Raw genomic sequence first — 14,937 nt, forward strand, 5'->3', positions numbered from 1 at the left:
TAAATTCAGCTGTAGGTAAGTGAAACTCTGAATAAAAATTTGAAAATAGGACCTATACTAGTATATAGTTGATATATTTATGCACCTATAAAACAGGAACTATACCTGTCTCATAGCCTTTGGATCAGGGGGAGGAAATGGTTAATATTTTGTTAACATCAAGATATCGTTGCCCTTGCCGAAACTGGTTTGGCTCAGCGGATAGAGCGTCAGCCTGTGGACTGAGAGGTCCCAGGATTGATTCTGGTCAAGGACACATACGTTGGTTGCAGGCACATCCCCAATAAGGGAACGTGCAGGAGGCAACTCTCTATCTCCCTTCCTCTCTGTAAAAAAAATCAATAAAATATATTTTAAAATATATATATTGTTGACCAGTCAGCATGGCTCAGTGGTTGAGCATCAACCTATGAACCAGAAGGCCATGGTTCGATTTCTGGTTGGGGCACATGCCCACGTTGCAGGCTCGATCCCAGTAGGAGGCATGCAGACGGCAGCCAATCAATTATTCTCTGTCATCATTGATGTTTCAGTTTTTCTCTTCCTCTCCTTTTCTCTCTGAAATCAATAAAAATATATTTTAAAAAAAGATATTGTTAACCTCTTACACAAAAATCAGTGTGCTCTGAGCAAGGCCTTTTAACTTTTCTATGTGGCCCTTTTTGGCAGACTGTTTTGGGTTTTGTTGTTTTTTTTGTTTGTTTGTTTTGTTTTGTTTTTTAATGTCTAAAGAATAGTTCAACACCATCACATTTTAAGCGAGAAAATACAAATTAGCTTGGACTGGAAAAATTTGCCCTGCCATTCATGAACCAGGAATAAAAGACAGATAAAATCCAGTTGCAAAATTAGCAGAAAACAGTATTTCTCCCAAAGCACAGTAACATAGGAGAGTTTTAAAGTGTCAACGTCAGCCGAGACCGGTTTGGCTCAGTGGACTGAAAGGTCCCGGGTTCGATTCTGGTCAAGGGCAAGTACCTTGGTTGCTGGCACATCCCCAGTGGGGGGTGGGCAAGAGGTGGCTGATTGATGATTCTCCCTCATCAATGTTTCTAACTCTCTATTCCTCTCTCTTCCTCTCCGTGAAAAATCAATAAAGTATATTTAAAAAAATTAAAAATAAATAAATTGTCAACGTCATAAGGACCCTTGGTTTCAATAGTTTATCTTTATTTGTTTGTTAATCCTCTGAAGATATTTTCCCACTGAATTTTACAGAGAGCGGAAGGGAGGGGAGAGACAGAAATGCCCTGACTGGGGCAGAGGATCGAGCCTGCAACCAAGGTACGTACCCTTGTGCCCTTGACTGGAGTTGACCCTTCAGTCCATGGGCCAATGCTCTATCCACTGAGCCAAACCTGCTAGGGCCCTTGGTTTCAATGGACCCTCAAGCTTTAACAGCCACAGAGCAGAGAGAAGTAACCAGCACAGGGAGGGATTAGGCAACAATATTCTACAACCATCTTTGTCCTGAGGTGCTGGGGACATCACCAAGAGGGACAGAGACAGAACCGGACCAGAGCAGATGAGAGTTAGTAAGATGCTAAGTTAGGGCCAGTATGAGGAACCGCTTTCTCACCATTAGAGCTGTACACCCAAAACAGGAAATCCCCACCAGTCAAGGTCAGCCTGGAGTTTACTTTTGTAGTTCTGGAAAGTCCTGTGCAGGACTGGAAGTTCCACTGACTATGGCCATCTAGTGTATGGTCCCATTATTTGTACAATATGGCTTTGGAGAACTGTTTTTTTTAAATTAGTTTTAAGTCATCCTCAAGTGCTAGTCCACAGGAAATCCTGCAGGTGCCCCACAAATCCAACATCACACTTCAGCTTTCATGGCTAGGATTTGTTCCCTCTCATCTTCGGTGGGTCTTCAGCTTTGATTTTGAGCTAGGCTTGTATGTGAAGGAGAGCTAGGATGGGAACCACTTAAATGCTTAGATAAGCAGGTATTAAAATGGGACTGCCTGAACCTCCACAGAACTCCCCAACCTGGTGCAGTAAGTGGGCAAAGGTGTTTGGTGGGAGCAGAAAGGGAAGCAGAACTACTTCCCAACAACCTTTGGAAGGCCTTGCAGGCCTGGAGAAGCCAGTGATGATCCCATCATCGTGGTCAATTCTGGCAATTATAGTCACCTTGCTTATTATATACTTAGTAGTCTTGGTGCATGAAAATTCATGCACTGGGGTTGGGAAGGGGTCCCCTCAGCCTGGCCTGCCCCCTCTCACAGTTCAGAAGCCCTCAGCGGTGGGAAGCAACCTGGCGATCAGGGTAAGGCAATGCCTCCATCACACCTCTGATGCTGCCACTGCCGGCAGCACAAGATTCAGTTGGTCCTGGTTACCTGAACCTTGGGAAGCTCTGGGTAGCTGGGCAGCTGCCATCTGAGGCTTGCCTGTGAAGGCAGCGAGGGGGCTGGGGGACTCCAGAGATAGGTGCATAGAGGTGAGAGGACTGGGCACTGCCATCTTGTGGCTGTGGGAGCCACCATCTGTGAGGGTGTGGCAGTCCATTAGCATATTCCCTCCTTATTGGCTGTGGGCACTGCCATCTTTGTGAGGGCGTGATGGTCAATTAGTATATTCCCTCTTTATTAGATAGGACAAGTATTGTGATGGCTCAGTCGTGTTGTGAGTTGATTCAGGTTGTTTTCCTGAGCAGGATGCAAGGGTGATTTCTTTCTCAGTTCCTTGTCCAGATTGATTAGAAGAATAAAGCCAGAGACAAAAGGTTGTACAAAAAAAGAGTGGTAATTTATTGGGAGCAAATACAGACTCCCACATAAGGAGGGGGACCCACTAAACTCTTTTTTGCTAAGGTTTTTAAAGTCTGTAGTTCTTTGTCTCTTGATATTCCCTTCTAATTGGTCACTCCTTTTGCAGAATATCAGCTTCAAAGCCTAAACCCCACAGGGTGCCCCTCTCTTTCTCCCCCTTATCAATTTCTCTATTGCCTGTGAAAATCTGCTTTCCTCTTTCTACCATTTGTCAGCAGACATTTCTCTATCCTCTGTGAAAGTTTGTTTTCTTTTTTCCCCATATGCTGTAGCTTTTCCTTATCTGCTCTGAATGGATGTCTTCCTCTCCCCTTATCCTGTGGCACCTTTTTTTCTCTGTGTGTGTGAATGTGTGCCTTCTGGCAGCTCCAAGCCCTCACCTATGTATTCCTCCCCCATGGACCCTCTTTATTCCTAAAACTCCCAAAACCTGCCTATTTCATTCTTAAAGGTTTTTTCAGAGTGACTCTGTAAATAGTAGTGAAACAGGAATTTTAGGGGTGAAATAGGACAGGTTTAAGAAATTTTGGAAATTAAGGGGACCATGAAGGAAGCACGGGGCTGCAGAGCAGCAGAAGGTATATTTCCATAGAATATGGAAGCTGAAAAGCTGAAACAGGTACATTTCCAACAGCAAAAGGTCTATATTTATAAAATAAAGAGATGGAAGACCTTCAACCCAAAAGAAGAAGAAAAAAACCCAAAGGGAATAGAAAAACAATAAGGAAGTGTGGGGGGAGGAGGGGAGATCTCACATGTTCCATGTGATGTTTGACCTTTGAGCCCAGGAGTTACTATAGTAACCAGCCTAAGGGAATAGTGACCAATCAGAGGGGGTATCAAGGCACCAGGATCTGCCCCCTTTATAAGCCATAGGTAAAAGGAACTCAGTGGGACCCTTTCCCCCCTCCCCACATTGGAGTCCATTCTGTGGGACTCTTCCCTCTCCCTGCATGAGAGTCTGTACTTGTTCTTCAATAAATCTCCACCTTTGTTATACCACTTTCTGTCCGTGGATTCATTCTTGGATTCTGGAAGACAAAGAACCCGGGTTCCAATGCAAAAAATTTTGTTTCAGCCGAAACCGGTTTGGCTCAGTGGTAGAGCATCGGTCTGAGGACTGAAAGGTCCCAGGTTCGATTCTGGTCAAGGGCATGTACCTGAGTTGCGGGCACATTCCCAGTAGAGGGTGTGCAAGAGACAGCTGGTCGATGTTTCTCTCTCATCAATGTTTCTAGCTCTCTTTCTATATCTCTCCCTTCCTCTCTATAAAGAATCAATAAAATATATTTTTAAAAAAATTTTGTTTCAGTAGTGGAAGAAAACTCTTTATTCCTAAAACTCTCTAAAGCTGCCCATTTTATCCCTGAAACTCCTTTCAGAGTGAAGCAAGGGCATTGGAAAGCTCTGGTATAACAGCTCTGGTATAACAAGTGACTGTGACACCTATAATGTTTTATTTATAGACACAACCCAGTATCTGTGCATAACAGCATGGTAAGTAATAAAGCAGGGCAGTTGATTTATTGTTTTCTTGAGGTGGTTGAAGTGTCAAAGAGGATAATATAGAATCTTATTGAAGTGGTAGAGCCAAACAAGGAAGAACATCTGAGGGGAGATGAGTGAATAGATTGGAGTTTTTGTTGATGGCTGCGAGAACAGCACCAGGTGTTAGACCCATGGGGGGTCAGATCAAATCTTGGTTCAGCAACCTCAGTACTTGAGCTCTGGCTAGGAAAGAGCTCACAGCCAAGACTCAAACTATAAGAGAACGTTTATTTAGAAAGTCACAGAGGCAGAAAACTGTGAGTGGTAGAAGAAATGGGCTCAGGAAACAAGTTACATAGGCAAAAGAAGGGCCCTTGGAGCAAAGGAGAAGAGGGTAAAGTTAATGTACCAAGGGGAGGGGAGAGGGAGGGGAGAGGAGGGGAAAGACGCCAGGCCAGCCTGCTCCTGAGAGGGGAGACCATGCTAGGTGGGCTGTCCAAAGGGCTCTTACAGGTGATTTTAGGAGAGAGCCCAGAGGATGATGCAACAGAATAGTCATCAGCTTGCCAGGTGTGTCCTGATTGGTCGGCACCAGGTCATGAGTCAGTGCAGCTGGCCCTGAGGTCAGCTGTGGAGTTACTTGTCTGGTTTTGCTGCTTTTCTGAGCCTGGAGCTGAAACACAACTGAGGTCTATGTATTTGATGGGGGTCAGAACCTCACTGTCCCTGGGGCTCAGTCCCCTTGTTCCTCTCCAAAGGGGCAAATTAGCAACATATCAGGGAAGGAAAAGCCACCCTGGGACGAGACGCTTGTTCTTAGAATTTTCCGTTTACCATGTACCCATGGCCCCACCCTGGTGACCTTCTGTACCTGGCCCATTCTCCTTGCTCTGCTCATGTCTGTCTGTCTGTCTGTCTGTCTACCACATTTGGGAGTGGGAGCCCCTGCTATATGCTGTTAGTGTTGGCCCTTGTATCACCGATTAGGTCATCCCGCCACGGTCGTCTCCTCATTACATCCACCATCCCAAACAAGATTCTTCTTCACTCAAATGTTTGTCCTCACGTCGTCTGGGCCTGTGTGTGGGACAGGGCAGAAAGGAGCCCAAAGCTGGATTTGCTTATTCCTCTGGTTTGGTTTTCACAGTGGTGGTGGTTGGTGGGGGTGGGGGTGGGGAGTGTTCAGAAGAAGCTCCAAAGGAAAGGTGATCTTTAAACTGAGAAGTTAGGACAGAAGACCCAACACATCCAATCCCTTTCCCCAACCTAACACGCCCTCCTCCCCCCCGCCCCCCAATCCTACCTCGCTCTCAGCACCCAGTGTGTTTAGAAAAGAAAGATCCCAAGACCTGATGGAGCATCGGGGACTGGGGAGGAAGGGGGACTGGGCCGGGGGAGACCCGCCCCCAGGCTCAGGAAGGCTCCCTGCGCGGGTGAACTGGGCCAGGGCAGAGGGCACAGGGCAGAGAGGGAAGAGGGCAGCCCGCGCAGGCCGGCGACTAAGTCACCAGCCCCCGCGGGGCGGCTCCGCGCATGCTCAGCTCGCGGCCCGCCCCAGTCGCCGCGCTCGCTCCGGAGGCGCCGGGAGCCCGAAGCCGCCACATGGCGCGGACCGAGGACACCAGCCTGCGGCCCCGGCGGCAGCGGCGCGCGGGCGCCTCCCTGGGGCGCGCGCCTTGGTTCTGGGCCCTGGCGCTGCTCGGGCCGGCGGCGGCCGCGGGCGCGTCCTCCCGGCGCCAGTGGCCCGTGCCCTACAGGTGAGCGCGCGCGGGGCGGCGGGGGCGCGCGCGGGGCGGCGGGGGCGCGCGCGGGGCGGCGGGGGCGCGCGCGGCGCGGGCGGCGGGACCCGGCACCCCGGGCGCCGTGCGGAAGGAAGTGGGGCGCCAGGAGGGGCCCCGCCTGTTGCGCGCCGCCCTGAGGCCTGTCCCGTGGGGACAGTGAGTCAGTGGGGAGCGCGCAGACCCAGGGCTGGCCTGAGTTAGGGAAGAAAAAGCGAAGTAAAGCTGTTTTGTCGCGTCCCTTTCAGACTCTCTGCACAGGGGGAAGACACTTAGGTTCACTTTATTACGTTATATCTTCATTAGTTGTGAGTGCGTAGCCTTTGGCAGAGTTCAGCTCGCCTTGGTCGGCCGGGGCTGCCCGCTGTCAGCACCGGTGTCCGGTGTCGGCGGTCCCCGCTGCTGCCCCGGGCACACCGGGCGGCGGGCGCGTCCTCTGCCCCGTCCTAAGCCGCAGGTGGGACGCTGGTCTGCTGGTCGCCAGGCCAGCGCGGAGGCTGCACAGCCGTGAGGCGGAATCCAGCCTTTGACCTAGAAGAGTATTATTTCCTTGGCCGGATGCTGTCATGTGGCCAAACAGAGAAAGAAAACATGGTGTCACGTGGGGCGCGGGAAAGGCCAGCAGCTTCGAAAAACACGTAAAAACTAGCCCAGCCTGTGAGGCTCCGTGGCTGAGCATGGGCATCAGGGTTCCACTCAGGCCAGGGCGCAGGCCGGGTCTCATCCCCAGGGTGGGGTGCAGGAGGCAGCCAGTCAAGGATTCTCTCTCATCATTTTTTTATTTAGTTTAGTTTGTTTTTTCCCCCTCATTTTTTAAATTAAGGTATTATATGTGTACATACCTTACCAATCCCCACCCCCCCACTCCCATATGCCCTCCCTCCCCATAGTTTTTTGTCCATTGGTTATGCTTATTTGCATGCATACAAGTCCTTCGATTGATCTCTTATCTCCCCCATCTCTCTCATCATTGATGTTTCGGTCTCTCTCCCTCTCCCTTCCTCTCTGAAATCAATTTAAAAAATCATACTATATATAAAAAAAGAAATAAAAAGTGTATAAAAATTTAAAACAAAAAAAAACAGAAGGGAAAAAGAGTCAGAAATGTAGCAGAAGGGGAAATTAGAGAGATTCTAAGTGCAAAAAGAATTCAACTCACCTTTGCTGGTTCTAAAATGTATGGACAAATGTACAAGGACAGAAGAGAAGCCTCTAGGAGCTAAGGAAAAAAATAAAAAAAATCATACTATATAAATTTCTATTTATATAGAAATATCTATATAGATCTATATCCAGCTACTATATATATATATATATCACAGTTTTATATATACATATAAAACAGCTATTTTAGATGACAAAATAGTGAGTTGGGCGGCAGGATAACCTAGTGGCTGGGAGTGAGTTTCGGATTCCAGCTGCCGCTGATCAAACCCAGCACCGTCGTGACCAGCTGTGTGATCTTGGGAAAGCTGTTCAGTATCTCTGCCCACGTGTCCTCCGTCAGAAAGTGGGGATAGTAGTTGCATTACCTTAGTTATGTTGGGAGGATTAACTCTAGTAAATGCCAGCTGTCGTCAAACCTGGATATTAGTGTATTTTGCTCACTGAGTGGTTTTCGCCAGTTCTTGTTTTGCTTGATATACGTGCAAAGAGAAGTTTGGAGTTGGTGCTGGTGTTCTGGGAAATGTGAAAATGTTCATAAGAAGTAAAAATAAAATATTCAGTAAAACAAGGAGGAAAGTGTAAATGCAAAACTACTTGATTTAAGGGCAGGGTATTGAGTGTGACTTCTTAGGTTTGTTTAACAGTTTCAGATATTAAGTATATGTCACTACCTGCCCTAGCTGGTTTGGCTCAGTGGATAGAGTGTCCGCCTGCAGATGGAAGGGTCCCGGGTTCGATTCCCAGTCAAGGACACATGCCTGGGTTGCAGGCTCGATCCCCAGTAGGGGGCATGCAGGAGGCAGCCAATCAATGATTCTCCTCATTGATGTTTCTATCTCTCCTCCCTTCTTCTCTGAAATCAATAAAAATAAATTTTTTAAAAAGTACATGTTGCTACCTAATAACCTCACCTGTATGGAAGAAGAGTTATTAAGTGTGAACTTAAATTACCTTAGACGTAAAATAGATTTGGCAGTGAGCAGGTGAAACATACATAATTAAACATTTGTTTAAACCAGGTAAGCACCTATCAAACAGGTGATTATACCGGAATCTGATAAATGTTCCTGAGGGTTGTTACTGTTTTTGGCTAACATCTAGACTTCAATTAGAATAAGAATTTTTGTTGATGTGCTACGATTGTAAAACAGTAGCTCTAGCTGGAACCTCAGGGATCTAGGATTCTTAGAGCACAGGTATAGGTAGCTTCTTTCTCTTTCACCTTTTCTCCCCGTGTCTAATGTGGGTGGTGACCAGTAAATATTGAGCCATCCTATCGCCATGGCCTCCTCAGGCCACTTTCTTTTCTTGTTGCATTATTGAAGTAACCTCCTAAAACTTACCTCTCAGCCTTAATTTGGCCTCTCTACCTTCTTATTTTTAAAATAAGGTTTATCTTTTAAAAATTTTTTTATTGATTATGGTATCAAAATAAGGTTTATCTTTTTATAGCAAAATCAGTCATATCAGATCTGCTACTTAAAATCCTTTATGCTGACTCCTCGGCTCACCCTCCCGGTGGTAGGACTCAGGGGGTTCGGCTGCCTCCCTCTCCTCTCACCACTCCTGCCCGGAAGCATAAAGGCGGGTCTTAATTACCGACCAGAGAGAGACTCTTCCAGTGTGTTGTGCTTATCCTATAACACTTAGTGTTTTCTCTCCCTTTCTGCCCTAATATTCGAAAGTATCTTAAAAACCTAGGCCAGATCTTCATCTCTCTCTGTGACCTCCTCAGGCCCACCTCTCCCATCCAGGTGAGAACGATTTCTTCCCCTTTGTGTCCCTAGGACTTGGTCCAGCACCTACTACACTGTGCTTCATTGTGTAATGTCTACCAAGCCCCGACCCAAAGCGCCTTGAGGAAGAGAACGATGTTATCATTTTTATTTCCCTCCTTCCTAGTATAATGTCCTATACTAGGTCCTGAATATTAGTAAATTCTTAATAGTAAACATATTCTGTTTAATCATAATTATCTCTGAATAGTCTTAGCACTTAGCATATGGATTGTTTGGGAAATTAAGCTTCATGTGAAAACTATTCCTTTATTCAGTAAATATATGTCTACTAGATAAGATCTAGAGCTATAAACACTTTAAGGTATGGTCCCCATCTTCACAATTCTCCCCATGGGAGCAGGAAACAGGGAAGCATGCTATTATCAGTGTCTTTTAATAGACCTTTTGCTGTAAAAGATGTCATTGGAGTTTGTTCACAGGATCAATACAATGTATATTTATGTGCTATGGGCTCAGCTTTAAATGTTTTCTCTAAAAATGTTATTGACAGTGAAGTTAAAATTTGGATTTCGAAATGTGCAAGAAGCAGCATCCTAAACTGATGCTTTCTTTTTCTTTATTAGACGCTTTTCCTTCCGGCCGGCACCAGATCCTTACTGTCAAGCTAAATACACCTTCTGTCCAACGGGCTCCCCTGTCCCAGTTATGAAGGGTGATGATGTCATTGAAGTCTTTCGGTTACAAGCCCCAGTATGGGAATTTAAATATGGAGACCTCCTGGGACACTTGGTAAGGATGTATCTCGATCTTATAAATTTAGTTAATCAAATGATGTCTTAATTAAGTGGATTTGAGGAAACATTTTAGATTACGTTTATTGTTTTTGCTTTGAGTATATTTAAAATGAGTAGTCAAGCCTGGCCAGCGTGGCTGAGTGGTTGGGCATCGACCTATGAACTGGGAGGTCAGGGTTCGATGCCCAGTCAGGGCACATGCCTGGGTTGCAAGCTTGATCCCCAGTAGGGGGCGTGCAGGAGGCAGCCAGTCAATAATTCTCCCATCATTGATGTTTCTATCTTTCTCTCCCTCTCCCTTCCTCTCTGAAATCAATAAAATATACTTTTTTTAAATGAGTAATCAAAAAACCCCAACATTATCAGGTTTTGTGATCCTGACAATAACAAATGCAGTTGCTCTCATCCCTTTTAATGTTCTGAATCCAAACCAAATCCTGTAGCGAGCCCCTGGAAAAGTAGGAAGGGAGGAGGCCCAGAGGAAGGGGCAGAGCAGTCAGAAACACTCCATCTTCGGGTCCTGTTGAATGTTCTTTTCCTGGGTTAGTTCACCATTTGAGCGTCTCCTCCCCTGTGAGGTGCAGAGTTCCTTCCGGAGGCTGCGCGTGGGGGCTGCTCACCTCGTTCTAAGCTGTACGGCGGAGCAACATGGAAGAAGGAACAGTTGTTCTGCTTGACTTGCATTTGTGGTGTATCTTTCGCATTTGCTCCCTCCCGTTCCTGGACCAGTGGGTGCTTCACAAATACCTTTATGCTTGTTTGTGATCTTTACACAGAAAATTATGCATGATGCCATTGGATTCAAGAGTACTTTAACTGGCAAGAACTACACAGTGGAATGGTATGAACTTTTCCAACTTGGAAACTGCACGTTTCCCCATCTCCGACCTGAAATGAATGCCCCGTTCTGGTGTAACCAAGGAGCTGCCTGCTTTTTTGAAGGAATCGATGATGGTCACTGGAAGGAAAATGGGACGTTAGTTCAAGTAGCAACCATATCAGGTAAGTTAAAAAAAAAAAAGGCGGCATTATTCGATGATTGCATCAATATCTACCTGATAGAAGTTTTTTTCATTGAGGCATTTCAGTAATGTCTTACTTTATAGAGGTCAATTTATAAAATGTACTTTTGGAACTACTAACCTTTGACCCAAACCATTACTCATGCAAAACTTCAACTCTTAAGTGATGACTAGCTTATCTCCTTTATTCCCATGGTAAAAATAAATGACATGATAAAACACTTTGCACAATTTAATTGGACTTCTTAAATAATAGAGGGAAATACATAAAATGCCTGAAAAAAATAATTCATTAAAGGACCTGTTAACTGTATCTGGGAAGAGGCTTTTAGTGATGATACATTAAAATAATAATAACCACCACTCATGTTCTGAGTACTTTACATATACCGCAGTATTTATAATCACAGGATCCCCCTGAGAGAGTTGCTATTATTTTCCCCACTTTACAGATAGGTTTGAAATCGAGTCACAATGAGATAAAAGTCCCACAACTAAGGACATGGGACTGCAAACTTGGCAGTAAAGCCTTATTAACTCCTTTCTTAACTACTTTGTACATGGCCTCCTAAAACATATGATCTCACACATTTGAGGCCTCTTGAGCAATTTAAATATTTCCTCTCTCAGATTTTCTGTTCTCGCATGTATTTGAAAGTTGCTGAAACAGTTGGAATTTTGCTGCACGTGTGTTGCATTTAGTTAGTGATAAAGAAAGGAGTTCGGCAGAATTTGTATAGGAAACTGGTCACATTTTATCTTGTTGACTCATTGCTTCGAGTGTAGAATAAGGATGAGGCTTTCAGAGGCAGGGAGCTTGCCCTTATCAGTTATAGAACTCTACATTATAAATTGTTGTTCTCCACAAAAGTGGAAATAACAAAACCACTGTTTGTTATAAGAATTATTCAATGAGCTACAGGACTTGAGGAAATTATCATGCTTTCCGCTTGTACAGCTCTTTACAGAGCATTTGGATTGTTCAGTGGGGAGGTAAGCTACTCTTTTTGCAAATAAGGAATTAAGGTTCAGCCAGGTGGCATGACTTACCTGTCTTTTAAGGTCACAGAGCTTAATGTAGAACCAGGAATAGAATTGGTGTCTCTTACATGTCATCTGAGGATATTTTAACTATATGCCGTGCTATTTTCTAATCTTGCTTTCAACTATATACTATGCTGTTTTCTACTTTCTAATTGCTATAAACCATCCCAATAATATAAAGGTCCATTTCTTTTTTAACACTGATCGGTCTAATACATAGCTACTCTTTCTTTCATTCTAGGTCAGTTCACATCTCTCCTTTCTCATTTCCTCCCACCTCATCTGAAAATTCTTCCTCCTGACATAAATATATGATCATGTGAACAAGAGATCACTATTTCCTGGAAAATATTTTGTAATATGCCACTTCTTAAGTCTTTTAAGTTATCCATCTGTTTTGTGATTAATCCTATCCATTGGCCTTTTCTCATGTTACAAAACAGTGTTTCAAAAGATGCTTATCTTCTAATTACAGCACCAGCTTTTCAAAGTTGAAGAACACTAAGAACAGTATCTCCAGTTTTAAGAAAACAGGTTTTATATTACTCCACAATTTTAACTCTATAAAATTGATAAAACAGACATTCTATTTTATAGCATGAAGTACTATTTTACAGACTCAAGTTGGAGTAATCTAAGAAGCATCCATAGTGACAGAGTGAAATGTTGGGGCCCAGATGCTTGTAAACCTGCAGAGCGCAGTGTTTTGTTACCGTGAAGAGGCTCTTGTGCTCTGGTACAAGGTGGTAGGAGAGACTGTTAGCCATCCAGGAGTCCATATAGTCTACACTTGGCCAAAAACATTTCCAGTTTTAGTTGATTTATTGGGAGAATTTATGTGGTGGGTAGGAAGGTTCTAAGCAGAATCTCAACAGCTGCAAGTGCAGGAAGACAGGGAAATACCAAATGTTCTAGGCGGGTGGGCGCTAAGTGCATCCTTTCTCACGCTGGAAGGCCAGCCTTCTCTAGCTATTCCTCAGGAGCCGTTCAGACGGCACACATGCCCTGCTTTGTGACGGAGCTCCGCATCTCACCCTCCTCAGCTCTCCTTGGACTCTTCACCCCTTCCACTCTTTCCTCTTACACCATGTCCCCCTGCTTTCTTTTTCTCTTTTGCCTCTGAATACAAGGTTTGTTGAGAGGGGTAAAGAAAGACAGCTTCTGTATGTGTATAGTTTTGCTTTTGATTATAGCTTAAATGACTATAAAATTAGTATATGTAAAACTCATCTTTATACAGCCCATCACATCTAATGTTTACAATTAAGAAATATCTAGTCCCTTGAACATGGAATAAAAACTGGCTGAGCTTGAATTCCTATTGTGAGATACAGGTTTGGAAATTCAAAAAAACTCTTGTTTATGTATGTATTATACATCTATAGCCTGAATCTGGTTAGAACATTTGGTTTAACACTAACATGATTAATTTTGATATTCACATAGTGATTTTTCCCCCCCACTAGGAAACATGTTTAACAAAATGGCACAGTGGGTCAAACAGGACAATGAAACAGGGATTTATTACGAGACATGGACTGTCCAAGCCAGTCCAGAAAAAGGGGCAGAGACATGGTTTGAATCCTACGACTGTTCCAAATTCGTGCTAAGGACATATAAGAAGTTGGCTGAACTTGGAGCAGAGTTCAAGAAGATACAAACCAACTACACAAGAATATTTCTTTACAGTGGAGAACCTACCTTTTTGGGAAATGAAACATCTGTTTTTGGGCCAACTGGAAATGAGACTCTTGCTTTAGCCATAAAGAAGTTTTATTACCCCTTCAAACCACATTTGTCAACTAAAGAATTTCTCTTGAGTCTCTTGAAAATTTTTGATGCAGTGATTATACACAGACAGTTCTATTTGTTTTATAATTTTGAATATTGGTTTTTACCTATGAAGTTTCCTTTTATTCAGATAACATATGAAGAAATCCCTTTACCTAACAGAACCAACACAATCTCTGGTTTATAAAATCTTTATTCCTCTGATTTGTATCCTTCCACCAGCAGCATATCAGTTTTTTCATGGAGTTGTTTTCCATTTGTGTATTTTTTTAGGCCTTTCTTCCTTGGGGCAGAAAGGTGAAATGCACACGGGCAGAATTGCTGCATCATAGTATCTCAGGAATTTTTTTTTGAAAGAAGCTGAAACTCTAATAGTGTTGGCCAAAGTGGGCACATTACTTTGATCTTGACTTCAATCTATGAACCCTTTATCAATATGGAGAATTACAGTTTATATCAGCTACATAGGCTCTGTAGACCCTACATTTTAAAATCATGAATACAGTGTACCAAGATTTTAAAATTAGCCCCAGTGACACTTTCATGGTAGGAGCTATTTTCTTCTGGGATGGTAGTTACCCTTTTCCACTTAAGTATTCTTCGGTATAGACTGACTTCACAGCTCTTGCAGCTTTTGGAACTGCTCTGTTAGTTTGATTTTGTTCTGTCCACTTAAGTCTGAAGACTAATTTGGACACCATATGTAGAGTGGCTATGGTTCCAGATGAAAAAGAGCACAAGTGTTTGGCTAGTATTTTAGAACTAGCTAGTCACTGGCATTGTGTGATATAAGCAACTTACTACCTTTGAACCTTAGTTTCCTTAGCTCTAAAATGATTCCTCTGTCAGGACTGTTGTAAAGATTGAACCCATGTATGTTTGGCATAGTAAGGTCACAATAAATGGTAGCTATAAAAATTAATCACAGAATGAACTGCCACCCTTGATCTTGTCCATTGAAATGAATGGGTGTTACTGATTGCAGATGTGTCTGGGTGATAGGTGGCCCGCCTCCTTCACTGCCACATGTAGCCCTCCCTCTGCCCACAGAAGCCGCCAGCTCAGAGGAAGAGGGTAAACTCATCAAGAGGACAGGTTTTTGGCTGAACCCAGTTTGGCTCAGTGGATAGAGCGTCAGCCTGCGGACTGAAAGGTCCCAGGTTCGATTCCAGTCAAGGGCATGTACGTTGGTTGCAGGCACATCCCCCCGGGGGCGGGGGGGGGGGGGCGCGTGCAGGAGGCAGCTGATTGATGTTTCTCTCTCATTGATGTTCCTAGCTCTCTATCCCTCTCCCTCTCTGTAAAAAATCAATAAAATATGTTAAAAAAGAAAAAGA

The 14,937-nt window shown here is 44.2% G+C and overlaps 1 protein-coding gene across 2 annotated transcripts; it reads left to right on the plus strand.

Moving 5' to 3' along the window:
- Nucleotides 1-5,803: 5,803 nt before the first annotated feature.
- CLN5 (CLN5 intracellular trafficking protein) lies at nt 5,804-14,522 on the plus strand. Of its 2 annotated transcripts, XR_004991019.2 has the most exons (5): nt 5,804-6,022; nt 9,573-9,738; nt 10,520-10,745; nt 10,850-10,923; nt 13,276-13,442. XR_004991019.2 is itself a non-coding variant. In XM_036455740.2 (4 exons), exons 1-4 carry the CDS (start codon nt 5,868-5,870, stop codon nt 13,785-13,787), a joined length of 1,059 nt encoding a protein of 352 aa, XP_036311633.1. In that variant the 5' UTR covers nt 5,807-5,867; the 3' UTR covers nt 13,788-14,522. The 2 variants fall into 2 exon arrangements, 1 of the variants encoding a protein (XP_036311633.1); XM_036455740.2 differs by lacking the exon at nt 10,850-10,923 and having other exon boundaries at nt 5,807-6,022; nt 13,276-14,522.
- Nucleotides 14,523-14,937: the final 415 nt, after the last annotated feature.

Source organism: Pipistrellus kuhlii, unplaced genomic scaffold (genome assembly GCF_014108245.1).
Source record: "Pipistrellus kuhlii isolate mPipKuh1 unplaced genomic scaffold, mPipKuh1.p scaffold_m20_p_3, whole genome shotgun sequence".
Classification (NCBI taxonomy): domain Eukaryota; kingdom Metazoa; phylum Chordata; class Mammalia; order Chiroptera; family Vespertilionidae; genus Pipistrellus; species Pipistrellus kuhlii.

What these genes read in the sequence shown, in the direction of transcription:
- CLN5 (XM_036455740.2), top strand. Translation starts at nt 5,868, where the DNA reads ATGGCGCGGACCGAGGACACCAGCCTGCGGCCCCGGCGGCAGCGGCGC. An exon ending in GAGACCTCCTGGGACACTTG is followed by an intron (nt 9,739 to 10,519) that starts GTAAGGATGTAT and finishes ATCTTTACACAG; the next exon opens with AAAATTATGCATGATGCCAT. An exon ending in TCAAGTAGCAACCATATCAG is followed by an intron (nt 10,746 to 13,275) that starts GTAAGTTAAAAA and finishes CCCCCCCACTAG; the next exon opens with GAAACATGTTTAACAAAATG.